Below are 14,252 nucleotides of genomic sequence, written 5' to 3'. Positions count from 1 at the left end.
ATGATGGCTCACCCCTCTTCAAAATAACCATTTGTAAGAAGATTAAAACTTCATTATGAAATTACTCAACCACATGGAAAAGGATATAATTAGTTGTCAATATGCACTAATTCTATTTGCCATGCCTGCATTTAGGAATTAGAGAAAGGCACCCGCCAACCAGTGACAGTGTTCCTTTGTAGTGATGATTTGGAGAACATTGAAAAGTTAGTGAGAATACTGAAGCCAAATTGAGCAATCAAGAAGCATATATTCTCTAAGGAATGACTGTATTCATATACAAGTTTAGTATATTGAAAGCATACTAGACAATCTGATAAATTGTTAGCTGGAAGACCTCCAGAATTTAATAAAATATTTATTTGGAAACCCTATATACAGGAAGGAGACACACCATTCAAAGTAGCAAAGGCTGTTGAGAATATTTTTTGATGTGGTAATTCTAAGCTAAATGTTACCATCATCATTCCAGGAAAATATTCTAATTTATTCTCTGTCTAGAAGTAAGAACTTCAGGATATCATAGTTTTCCAAACTTAATTAAGCCATTAATAGTTATGCATGATTCAGATTGCATGTCAAAATAAATATTAGATCAATTAAGTCTCATTTCCAAAGGACATGTGTCATCAGGTGTTGTTAGGTCAATGTTTCTAACACTTAAAAAAAAAAGCCAATGTACAACAACCACCACAACAGATTATTGAGATTCAAATGGAAAAATATTTGAGATTTTTTTTTAAATGCTAGTAAATACCTTAAGTCTGATCCATGACTATTCAAATTGTTAACATAATCAGAATAAACACCCCCATAAAAGAAACAGAGAATTTCAAATTGTTAACATAATCAGAATAAACACCCCTACAAAAGAAACAGAGAATTTCAAACTGTTAACATAATCAGAATAAACATCCCCACAAAAGAAACGGAGAATTTCAAATTGTTAACATAATCAGAAAACAAAGATCCCCCACAAAAGAAAAAGCATAAAGAAGTTGAAAAAAATCAGAATAATTGTTTAAAAGTTTTTAATAAACATGACATCCAGCTATATCCCAACACTGACCCTCTGGCCATGTGATTGACTGGTAGTTATATATGCCACACTGATTGTATTACTGGCCACATTGTATACAGGTCATGAAAATGCATGTAATTTTTTTTTTTATTCACACCCTCATAAAATTTCGGGCTGTATTTGACATCAATCTAGAATTGTTTTTCATTTATACACAATTTGCAACATGGCCGACGATCAATGGGGGGGGGCAAAACTTAGTAACATGTACACAAATAATTGAATGGAAGTAACAAGATACAAGAGAAAATGTTAACATTATCCTTTTTTATGTCTTTGGAAAGCAATAACTTAAAAAATCTACGGTGCACCTATCTGGAACAGCGGTAAATTACCGATCTTTTTTCGCCAGCTTTCTGAAAATGTTATTTAAAAATGCCGCCGATGTCTACTTTTTTGCGCCAGCACAGTTTTATATGATAAATCTTATATTGTGTCTCTTGATTGGGAGAATTTCTCCTAATCGGGAGACAAATTATGTTATTTCATGTCTCCCAATTTGGAGACATCTCTGGATCTGGAGACTGTCTCCCGATTGGGGAATATTGCCTAGCTGGCTAAAATAATGAGCTAGCTTTGTAAATTGTATTTGTATATTTGGCCTCAGTGGCTCTACTTGGAACCACACCAAGACTAGCTCTTATTTTCTCAGGGGGGATAGACTGTCAAAATATTTTTTGAAAAATGCTTGTTTATTATAAACATATAAAACTGAAATTAACCTGTTGAAACATCTCTTCAGAAGCACCCATTTCATTTGCTCCTGGTTTAAATTCTGGTTTATCAAATGGCATTATTGTTTCTGTAAACGAAACTTTCTTTTTAGACTTTTCTTCTTCTACATATCTATTCATTTCTAACACTGGTTCGTCGTCCATACTTGTTTCTTCTACTTGTTTGGGCTCGACAAGTGGACGAGCAGATGATGCTTCGGCCATGTTTCCAGGTACACGCTGGCATTGATTGTCGTAAAAACGCGTAAATAAACAATTTAATCACGAAACAACAAATGTTTTATTTTGATTTATAGGTCATTGCATTTAAAACAATAGAAACACTTACACCTTGATATATTTCACTATCACAAAGATGGTTAAAACTTATTTTTTAACAATCTTTCAGAAGTTTTACGACATATCCGTAAACAGAACCGTTGACGTTGTGGTTGCCTTACAAAAAAACTTTTATATAGAAATGACCTAAGTAAGTTTATAAAACACATGATATTTACTCTCTTGCGTTCAAATTACATGTTAACAAAACAGTAAACCGTTGCATGGTCACACATTAAATGTTACATTAGCTTCCATTTTATTTGGTATGTTGACCAATCTTGTATATATAAATGTAATGTTTTGCCTTTGGTAGAAATGCCTTTTTACTGTCAGGCGTCAAACTTTCATTTCGGCTACCGTGGCTACCCGTTATATTTTTACCGTGATTCATCAAAATATCCTTGTCAGAGGGTAGGACTGCCCTTAGTCCAAATAATTATGACGTCTTGAAAGGCTATTATAATTTTTTTCTTTGACGCCTTACTTCGAATTATATTTGGACTGGACTGCCCTTACACATCAGGTGTCAAACAGTCATTTTTCTGCTCCCGTCGCGTCAAATGGGTAAAAATACTACCATGATCCGTCAAAATATCCTTATCGTGATTCGTCAAAGGTCTCAAATAATTATTAATACCATAATTTTTGGAAATAAAAAAATGTGATTTGTTGAACATCAGATGATGTACATTTGTACATACACCAAAAATTACTGTTGACTCATTTGGCAAGATTTTTACCGTTATTTGACATGAATGTACCCTCATTACAACCTTCTCATAATGAATAGTCAAGAGTTCTCATCATGAAAGAGAACAGAATTCAACTTGGGTAGTTTGTTGTATTCACTTGATCATGTTGATGAGCTAAATAATGGTAAAAAATCTGTCAAATGTTAGTTTCAGTTGTTCTGGTGTTTTTGTATTTGTAGATTTCATTGTGTGAATGGTTTGTGTAGTTTCTAAGCTTGGAGTCAAACTTCCTGCCTATGTGTATTTATAACTATGTAGTTGTGACCAAGATTGAAGTTTTTTGACTTGATGATTTTACCTTCTAAGTTAAATGCATTCTCATCTGCCCCAAAGATCTTGGATTTGATATCTGTGTCATCCAGTTCCTGTACTATGTCTTGTGTAGTAAGTCCTGTTGGGCGTCTTCATATTTCTTTATCAGTCTGGAAACTACACTTCTATGACCTAGTCATATCAAACTTAGCTTTAGATTCATCCTGGTCTCTGTATTGTAGAGTGGTTTTATTGGACACAAATTAAGGATAAGAAATAAGAACATCTGCTTGCAACTTGTATTGGAACTCTAAATAGAAAACATCACAACAACAGTGATGTGGTATATTATACATATGTAGAAAGCAGTATCAGGAACATCTCATGTGCAATCCAGAACAATAGCATTGCAACATTTGAAATTTTAGCAAAGTTCATGAATGAGAAATTATATTTGATAATTTTGATTGTTCATTTTATCAAGAAATTAAGTGACTGAGTCTAGGGATGTAACTCTTTTATTTGAAAGAGGGATGTCAATAAGATTTGAAGTAGCAGGCCAAATCATAAAAGTAGGAGGCAACAATGTCGGACGGCGTAGCCGTTCTGCGCGACGAGCTTGCTCGTTGCCCTTCATGTCGAGGGGTCTGGGCTCAAGGCCCCCAGAATTTTTTTTTAAAATGGTGCAAAATCCTGCACTCTGGGGTGCTCCTGAACTCTAATTTTGTTCTTTGCAAACACCATTTTTATAATGATGATAAGGTAAATGAGCAGCAAGATGGTCATATTTTCTATAAAGTTGATCACATAAATATCATCAAGACTTTCAGCTAACAAATTACTGAAGTTGTTTGCAGATCTTTGAGGAAAATGATGAAGGCGTTACTCTTTAAGACATGGTGATATTCAGGAAATTTGATTTTATTAGTTAAATTATTTTTAATACAACTGTAGACATGGTAGACATGCAATTATTCAAATAGTTCTTACCCACAGAAAACATTTTTCAGTATTAATAATTTCAAATACTAATCACAATAAATCAAATGATTAATTCAATGAACTGTTTCAGGCAAAAAAAATGCACTTTGGTTAAATCACAATAATCTAGAATTCAAAATTGATACTATAAGTCAGAAGAGCATTAGTTAAGAAGCAAACAAAAGGAAAGAAAGAAATCTAAGATCTGCTTAAATTTTGGTGTTAAAATGACTTTTTATGAGTTATTAATTGAAGTCTCATATTTAAGAAAGGAAAAATGGGGTCATCATGGTCATGGGTCAACATATTTTACCCTGTAGTGTATCATAGGGGAAAACAAGGAAGATCAAACATCTGACAGAAATTCCAGAACCTGGTCTAAGTACATCCTTACACTACTTTATAATCATAGGGAGACGTGACTTCTCATTCTGGAACTGATAGGGAGGAGTGGTGAGATTTGAAAGAGAAGTTCTCCTTCGAACATTGTGCTGCAATGTTTGTTCTTTGCTACCAATATGTATAGTACAAAGGGTCATATGTGAATAATGTTCTTTTTATATTGTTCAATTTATATCTGAGTAAACAATTAAAGTAACAGTCCAAATTCAAAGTTATTTAAGTTAAGGTTCTAGTTGGAAACTACTAACTAGATATAGCACTAAAAAGATTTTTTTAATGACACTGAGAAAGGGAAAGAAATTATAATATAAAAATTACAATTCAATAAGAAAAAACTGTCTTGTTTATCATGTTTAAGAAGTTCAGAGCTCTTGAAAAATCTAACATAAAAGTCTGTAAAATTGTGTCGAATGCGTAAAATTTCTTCTTTCAGCTGTTCCATTCGAGGGTCGTAGATATGGGCCGTAGTTATTATTGTAAAAATACGGATTCCGGTCATAGCTGGTCCGTTTCCGATCTCTAGTTTAGGTAGCAATACACAGTTAGGAAAAAAATTTAAAAATTGATGCTCATAATTTTAAACACCCTCTTCCCCCTCCTGTCTAACAAAGAAGGCTTTATATGTGTGTTATGCATGTATATACTTTTAGAAAGAGAATCTTCCATAGATTTGATTTCTAATGGTCATAAGGGTGAAAGATGATCCCTTTTGGGTGTAACCATGGCAACAATCTGCATTTCTTAGATACAAAAAATAGCAAAAAAGGGGGGTGAACATGTCACAAAAGTCTCCAAAATTTGGTCTAAAGGAAAATTTCAATCAGTTACAGTGATACCTTTCCTGAATCCATAGGTTTATATCTATCAAGTGGTTCAAAAAAAATCATATGCCTTCCTGCTCGTTTTTCCATAAAATTTAATTGAAAAGATCGAGTGCAAAATCTTTGTTGATAAACACTACCATAATTTATGGACCTATGGACGGTACGGATAGGAAAATACGGACTGTCAATCATATAAATGGCCTATAAAACATGTTTAAAACAATCTAAATATTCATATAAACACACTAAGAAGGCTATATTATTCTTCAATTATCTAAAAATCAATTTTATTGTACAAAAACTTTCATATTTAAAAAATTCACAGGGGCCATAATGCGAAATTAAACTTCTAACTGTATTGCTACCTTAAGGATTAACATTTTTTTTTCCAATTCCATTTTAAATGGATTTCTGTTTTCTACTAGTTAAAACGAGCATTTTCGCCTGCTAATTTTGAAAATCAGTTCAGAAATAAAGATTTTATGAAGGTTAGCAATTGACACTGAAATGCATCAAAAAAGTGATTTTATGAAACATGCCATGCCAAAGAGCATTTTCTCCTTTCTTAGTTAAATTTCTCAAATTATACCTTCTAAGCCTGTCTTTTCTTGTTTAAAAACTTAAATTAACCTTTAAAGTAGACAAAGGTTACAAGTTAAAGCTATTTTAAAGCTCTAGAATGTCAATTGTGTTGTGTATTACCATACCATAGCCTTGGTTAAAATTTAGTAGATACTGAATTTCTCTATAACAGCGGGAACAAATTTAGGCATAATTCATGCTTAATTGTGACTTTATACTTGCTAAAATAATAAATTTGATTTAGTCGCATGAAAAAATATAAAGCGTTCCCTTCTAAGGTTTCTACATAACGCGCAATCTTCTTTTCCAAGGGGTAGCCAATAAAGTATCAATTTATGACGGAACCAAGTCTTTGTGTCAAAATGTCTATATTGGTTGCTAAGGACAATAAACAACAAAACTAACATATATTGTCATACTAAAGGTTGTTTCTCCCTCAGAAATGTATCTATAACCTAAATATCAATAGATTTGTGGTATGATTTGTCTAAAAAAAAAGCAATTCTTAGCCTTGTCAAATGCCTTAAGGATTAACATTTTTTTTTCCAATTCCATTTTAAATGGATTTCTGTTTTCTACTAGTTAAAACGAGCATTTTCGCCTGCTAATTTTGAAAATCGGTTCAGAAATAAAGATTTTATGAAGGTTAGCAATTGACACTGAAATGCATCAAAAAAGTGATTTTATGAAACATGCCATGCCAAAGAGCATTTTCTCCTTTCTTAGTTAAATTTCTCAAATTATACCTTCTAAGCCTGTCTTTTCTTGTTTAAAAACTTAAATTAACCTTTAAAGTAGACAAAGGTTACAAGTTAAAGCTATTTTAAAGCTCTAGAATGTCAATTGTGTTGTGTATTACCATACCATAGCCTTGGTTAAAATTTAGTAGATACTGAATTTTTATAACAGCGGGAACAAATTTAGGCATAATTCATGCTTAATTGTGACTTTATACTTGCTAAAATAATAAATTTGATTTAGTCGCATGAAAAAATATAAAGCGTTCCCTTCTAAGGTTTCTACATAACGCGCAATCTTCTTTTCCAAGGGGTAGCCAATAAAGTATCAATTTATGACGGAACCAAGTCTTTGTGTCAAAATGTCTATATTGGTTGCTAAGGACAATAAACAACAAAACTAACATATATTGTCATACTAAAGGTTGTTTCTCCCTCAGAAATGTATCTATAACCTAAATATCAATAGATCTGTGATATGATTTGTCTAAAAAAAAAGCAATTCTTAGCCTTGTCAAATGCCATAAGGTAGCAATACACAGTTAGGAAAAAAACTTAAAAATTGATGCTCATGATTTTAAACACCCTCTTCCCCCTCCTGTCTAACAAAGAAGGCTTTATATGTGTGTTATGCATGTATATACTTTTAGAAAGAGAATCTTCCATAGATCTGATTTCTAATGGTCATAAGGGTGAAAGATGATCCCTTTTGGGTGTAACCATGGCAACAATCTGCATTTCTTAGATACAAAAAATAGCAAAAAAGGGGGGTGAACATGTCACAAAAGTCTCCAAAATTTGGTCTAAAGGAAAATTTCAATCAGTTACAGTGATACCTTTCCTGAATCCATAGGTTTATATCTATCAAGTGGTTCAAAAAAAATCATATGCCTTCCTGCTCGTTTTTCCTTTTATACGACCGCAAATTTTGAAAAAATTATCGTTGTATATTGCTATCACGTTGGCGTCGTCGTCGTCGTCCGAATACTTTTAGTTTTCGCACTCTAACTTTAGTAAAAGTGAATATAAATCTATAAAATTTTATCACAAGGTTTATGACCACAAAAGGAAGGTTGGTATTGATTTTGGGAGTTTTGGTCCCAACATTTTAGGAATTAGGGGCCAAAAAGGGCCCAAATAAGCATTTTCTTGGTTTCGCACTATAACTTTAGTTTAAGTTAATAGAAATCTATGAAATTTTGACACAAGGTTAATGACCACAAAAGAAAGGTTGGGATTGATTTTGGGAGTTTTGGTTTCAACAGTGTAGGAATTAGCGGCCACAAAAGGGCCCAAATAAGCATTATTCTTGGTTTTCTCACAATAACTTTAGTTTTAGTAAATAGAAAATAATGAAATTTAAACACAATGTTAATGACCACAAAAGGAAGGTTGGTATTGATTTTGGGAGTTTAGGTCACAACAGTTTAGGAATTAGGGGCCAAAAAGGGACCCAAATAAGCATTTTTCTTGGTTTTCGCACCATAACTTTAGTATAAGTAAATAGAAATCTATGAAATTTAAACACAAGGTTTATGACCATTATAGGAAGGTTGGTAATGATTTTGGGAGTTTTGGTCCCAACAGTTTAGGAATAAGGGGCCCAAAGGGTCCAAAATTAAACTTTGTTTGATTTCATCAAAATTGAATAATTGGGGTTCTTTGATATGCCGAATCTAATTGTGTATGTAGATTTTTAACTTTTGTCCCTTTTTCAAACTTAGTTTGATTTTGACAAAAAAATAATCGTTTGGGTTCTTTGATATGCTGAATCTAAAAATGTACTTAGATTCTTGATTATCGGCCCAGTTTTCAAGTTGGTCCAAATCGGGGTCCAAAATTAAACTTTGTTTGATTTCATCAAAAATTGAATAAATGGGGTTCTTTGATATGCCAAATCTAACTGTGTATGTAGATTCCTCATTTTTGGTCTTGTTTTCAAATTGGTCTACATTAAAGACCAAAGGGTCCAAAATTAAACTTAGTTTGATTTTAACAAAAATTGAAATCTTGCGGTTCTTTGATATGCTGAATCCAAACATGTACTTAGATTTTTGATTATGGGCCCAGTTTTCAAGTTGGTCCAAATCAGGATCTAAAATTATTATATTAAGTTTTGTGCAATAGCAAGTCTTTTCAATTGCACAGTATTGCGCAATGGCAAGAAATATCTTATTGCAAAATATTGTGAAATAGCAATTTTGTTTTTAATTAGAGTTATCTTTCTTTGTCCAGAATAGTAAGCAAGAAATATCTAATTGTAAGAATATTTTTTATTTGGAGTTATCTTTCTTTGTCCAGAATCAACTTAAATCTTTGTTATATATACAATATACAATGTATATTCACTTTTTACTACCAACTGATAAATTAAAATAATCTTTACCATTCAGTGATAACAAGCAGTTTTTTTTACATCTTAATATTTTATGATGTATTTAAATGAGTAGTTATTGTTGCAAACTCCATTAAAAATTTAATTGAGATTAGTTTTGGAATAAGGGAAAGGGGGATGTGATTAAAAAATTGAGTTCAATTTTTCTCATTTGAAATTTCATAAATAAAAAGAAAATTTCTTCAAACATTTTTTTGAGAGGATTAATATTCAACAGCATAGTGAATTGCTCTAAGAGAAAACAAAAATTTTAAGTTCATTAGAACACATTCATTCTGTGTCAGAAACCTATGCTGTGTCAACTATTTAATCACAATCCAAATTTAGAGCTGAATCCAGCTTGAATGTTGTGTCCATACTTGCCCCAACCATTCAGGGTTCAACCTCTGCGGTCTTATAAAGCTACGCCCTGCGAAGCACCTGGTTTGATCTATAGCAAATAAAACGTTTATGAGTAAAATTATGAACAAGAATAATATATAGAAGCACTTACCAGTATTGCAAACTCTGTGTTGCCACAAACTACAGAAACACACTGTAAGGCATGTTGCTTTGTTGTAACTTTTCTAGAACACTCGACGCAGTTTTTTTTTTTTTTTTTTTTTTTTTTTTTCCGCAGTGGTCGGTACCCATGTTGAAAATGATAATGGATTTTTTTTTCAGGTTATTTTATAGAAGTATTTGGTTAGATCAAAGAAATCTCTGGTTTTTTTTAAATTTTAATCCAAATCTAATTTTGAATACATGTATAATAAATGTTTGCCTCGGCTTGCCTTTCTAAAAACATTGTATCTGTTTGATGTGACTATTTGAATATAATTACTTTTCAATTGCCGAATCCATTACAGATTAGTGAAATTGTTAAGAAGCCATTCACTGTCAATCAAATTTGTCTTTGTTTATTTACTAATCATAAACACCAAGGATTAAACACAATAAAAACACGATCACACGCAAATCATTAAAATTTCTTTTGTCAATAAACATCATAAATCTCAATAATATTTCAAGTATAAGTTAATTACCCTCATTTAAACATATCTAAATCAACTGATGTAGCAAATATTAATCCTTTCTATATATACGATCTTTTTTTTTCAAAAATATTCATTATAATCTCATAAATTCGTATATAATTTTAATATATAAGAAATTTTTTTATAACAGTAAAAAAAAACAATCTTCTAATCGTAGTCCGAGTTGGTTCAATATATTTCTGCATATGAATAATGGTAGGCCGAGTTTGTTATAGTCCGAGTTAGTTATAGTCCGATTTTGTTATAGTCCGACTTTGTTTTAGTCCGAGTTATCCAGCAGCGGACCATGTTACTCGTATACAAATTGTGGAATATTGTATAAATTAGTGAAAAAGTTTAATGCTCCTTAACGAAGAACAAGGAAAAATATATAAAAGAACACACAAAATAATTCTATCAACTACCGTATTGACAAATCTATTAGATTGTTCTGGGAAATTAGAAGAACCCAAATTGACACTTCTACCATTTAAACTTCCTTTGGGAGCCTAATATGAGCTAGGTTTAAGATAGGAATGTGAGCGTTTCAGTCTACGAGAATAGAGACTGTCACTTTATTCAAAATTGAGAATGGAAATGGGGAATGTGTCAAAGAGACAACAATCCGACCATAGAAAAAATAACAGCAGAAGGTCAACATGTTTCCAGCATGCATTTTGCAAATACGTTTTCACTTTCAAAAATAAATATTATTATGAATCATATAGCAATTGTTAATGAGAAGATTATATTAAATGCTCTAGGTAGGAGCTAAATATTCTTCCTTCATCTGACCATGTCCACAGAAATAATGAAAGAAATATATATTTCTGCTAGTAATTTCCAAAACATTATAAAAAGTTATGAAAATAGATATCTTATTAATATTAAGTAGAGTAACCTTCCATTTTAAAAAGAAATAAATATACATGTATGGATTAATAACATAAATATAATGGGGAGAAAATAAAATAATGAAAGTGTGGCACCTGGAAAATACTAGTACTGTTGTTTTATTGGCTATTAAAGTAGCTGGAGATTTTTCGTATAATCATGGCTTTATTTTTTTTCAATCCAAGTTCTTTTACCCAACACAGTCAGTTCTCCCTAGTCCTTTATAAGGAAATATGTTGTGAAAGTTCTGTCAATTATAAACTACCTAATTGAGCTTAGAGACAAGTGAATTGATAAAACACTTTTTAAATGAAGTTTTTCACATTTAAATTTCTTTACAAACTAAATGTTGACTGTTTTTATCCTTGAAATTTAACACTTTTCCTGAAGTTTTAATGACATTTTGATAGATAGCAAAAATCAGAAGACATCATTTGTATATATATGGACATTTTTTAAAATATATATTAAATTTGAATAAAAGATGATAATAGTACTGTATTGTTTTGTAGGTTGGTTGAAGACAAGCTGATGGATAAAATGGAGCTTACGGAACCAGTTAATCTGATAAAATCAGTGTTTGTATGCAATACATTTAACTTTTTGTTTGCTGCAGCTAAATCTTGTTTATTTCCATTCCTGACACTTTATCTGAGACTGCTGGGATTAACAGCTACAGAGACAGGTATAATCATAGGTGCTAAGACAATATCAGCCTTCATATTTGCACCACTATGGGCCTTGTGTTCAGCAAAGTTCCGAAAAAGGAGACTTGTTCTGATGTTTTCGATATTCATGATGGCTTTGACCTATCTTGGACTTACTCTTGTGATGAATGTTAATCATGCAGCTACAGCTTGTCCAGGGGATGTTCCACCAGGGAATATGAAAGGAACCTTGAAGGAATTACTGCATAATATTAAAACTAACAGAACAAACATACCGCCAACAAAAACCCAAATACAATTAAATCAAACTGGTAACATCACTTCATTATTAAAAACTTCAAAATCACCTCTACAACCAACTGACCTCCCAATGACAACTACAGAGAAAGAAAAGAAGGTCAACAAAATATTTGATTATGGAAGAAAATTGCTTATAGAATTAGGATTGTCGAAGGCAGACGTGGATGGCCTAAGCAACTCGGACATGATAGGTTTATTCCAAGACATGCTGACACAAAAGAATTGGCAGACTACCATAAGGCAAAGTTTATCTCCAGAAGAAATGGAAGAATTCTTTACTTTCCTTGATCAAGCCGTGGATGCTATTAATAATGGGGAAATTAAAGTTGGAAAGAAAATTACAAAGCGTAGTTTAAAAGACACATGGCAAAATATCAAAACCAATTTAAAGTCATTGAAAACTGCATGGACTGTAAAAATAACTGAGGCAGAAGTAGAGGGTCAGATATTTTTAATCATTTTGCTTACTTTAGTGTTTGGCGAAGTTTTTGCATCTCCTGTAGAAAAGATTGCTGATGATGCATGGTTTGAATTTTTAGAAAAAATTGACAATTTGGAGAAGTATGGAAAACAAAGAATATTTACATCTTTAGCCTTCATTATTTTCCCTATCATTGTGACCTTGATAGTTGACAATACAACATGTTTATTCAGTTTGAGAATGCATCCAATATCATTGCACTTTTATATGTTCGGTGGATTCCTGGGGCTTACATTCCTGGTTGCATTCTTTTACCCTACTTCCAATTCAGAAAAGAGGAAGTATAAAACTAAAATCACTTATGCATTAAATTTGACCTTCTGTAAATGTGAAGGACTATTCTATATCTTAACACTGTTGATAGTTGGTGCTATATATGCTTCCTATAACAACTTTCTGTTCTGGCTGATTGAAGATTTACATGGAAAGGAATTAACCATGGGACTTTGTGTGTCTTTAGCCAATCTGGCAGAGATACCAATGTTATTCTTCAGTGGACCACTTGTGAGGAAGCTTGGAAATGGTATGGCAGTTTGTCTATCAATGACATTTCTGGCTGGCCGAGCCCTGTTCTACTCGTATTTATGGACACCTTGGGCAGTACTTCCTGCTGAGATGACTCATGCCTTTACTCACACCGTCATGTGGTATGCTGTCCTGAGTAATCCCGTCTTTAGTTCAAATCCTACGGTGGACAGAGGAGTGAGATCAGTTTTCTCTAGCATATATTTCGGTGTCGGTTTTTCAGGTGGTAGTATCTTATCGGGTATTGTCTATGATCATTATGGTGTGAACATTTTATTCCGTGCATGTGCAGTCATTGCAATAGCCTGGTGTCCAATTTTCGTTATCATGAACCGATGTTGTGCTCGACCATCCGTAAGTGAGATTAAATACACCCGTCTGTTAACATCAGAAGACGTAAACTCTGATAGTGATGATGATTGGTTAGAACATGCTCTCAAAACTGGATGAAGAAATTAGAATGAAGAAAACAGAATGAAGAAAAGAAAGAAGCATAATACATTCCATTCAATTTAATTTTCATTTTTCAAGATGTATTTTTTTTATATTTAAAAGTAAAGATTATTGAAATTTTACACTTGTTTACACTTAAAAGTAGATATTAGTCTGTTCCATTCATTTGTACATGTGTATTTGTGTGTGGCAGGTGGTTATTACTTATAATTATATAAAGTATGGCATTCAGGATTTGATCAATTTCCTTTTCTTTTACTTGAAGAAAGCATATGTTAAAGTTAGATGTGATCATGCCTTTGGCCACAATTAAAAATATTTTGGTTTGCCCAAACCCTACCCAAAGGTTGAGACAGTGGGTAGGTAGGTGGGCATTTTCTTTTCTTTTTTCAAAAAGAAAAATTGAAGTATCAGGTGTTTATTAGTCTTCATGACTATCTGATTAAAAAAAAACTTCTTCAAATCAGGACAATAAAAGAATTTGAGTAGGCAGCTTTTTTCTGGGTAGGTAGCATTTGGGCAAACAAACCTATTCTTTTTGATGGCCTTGATGGATTTCACAATGCTATAGATAAAGTTAGTGGATCCATTCCTATCCAATCATTGAAACTTGTTAGTAGATTAATTTTATCATACAGTAAATAATATCTGATATTTTATGTTACCAAACACTATTAATAATAATCTTTTCTTTCCCTGAGAAGCAGAGGGAATATAACAGCATGTATCGTTTGCCTGAACCTTCCACAACTTTTGCCCTTTTTAAAAAAAAGTAATTCTTTGCAACTTCTAAACATTATATTGATTTCAATGTATTAGTTAAAGTTAACCTTGGGTGGATAAGAGTATTCCTT

General features: G+C 32.2%; 2 protein-coding genes across 3 annotated transcripts in view; one reads left to right on the top strand and one right to left on the bottom strand.

The window, feature by feature from the left end:
* LOC134725708 (putative pyridoxal-dependent decarboxylase domain-containing protein 2) overlaps positions 1–2,064 on the bottom strand; it is a 38,826-nt gene extending 36,762 nt beyond the window's left edge. For both annotated transcript variants that reach the window (XM_063589735.1, XM_063589736.1), the window contains exon 1: positions 1,804–2,064. In XM_063589735.1, coding sequence (XP_063445805.1) covers positions 1,804–2,019 — 216 coding nt within the window. In that variant the 5' untranslated portion in view covers positions 2,020–2,064. The remainder of the gene's footprint in view (positions 1–1,803) is intronic.
* A 147-nt stretch (positions 2,065–2,211) lies between these two features.
* On the top strand, positions 2,212–13,692 carry LOC134725707 (major facilitator superfamily domain-containing protein 6-like protein B). The gene is made up of 2 exons (XM_063589734.1): positions 2,212–2,284; positions 11,484–13,692. The coding sequence occupies exon 2, from the start codon at positions 11,503–11,505 to the stop codon at positions 13,393–13,395; it is 1,893 nt and encodes a 630-aa protein (XP_063445804.1). The 5' UTR covers positions 2,212–2,284; positions 11,484–11,502; the 3' UTR covers positions 13,396–13,692.
* The last annotated feature ends 560 nt before the right edge of the window (positions 13,693–14,252 follow it).

Source organism: Mytilus trossulus, chromosome 7 (assembly GCF_036588685.1).
Source record: "Mytilus trossulus isolate FHL-02 chromosome 7, PNRI_Mtr1.1.1.hap1, whole genome shotgun sequence".
Classification (NCBI taxonomy): domain Eukaryota; kingdom Metazoa; phylum Mollusca; class Bivalvia; order Mytilida; family Mytilidae; genus Mytilus; species Mytilus trossulus.
This window is presented reverse-complemented; position numbering and strand designations above follow the sequence as displayed.

Bases quoted from the DNA above. Each gene is read 5' to 3' on its own strand.
- LOC134725707 (XM_063589734.1), top strand. From the start codon at position 11,503: ATGGATAAAATGGAGCTTACGGAACCAGTTAATCTGATAAAATCAGTG.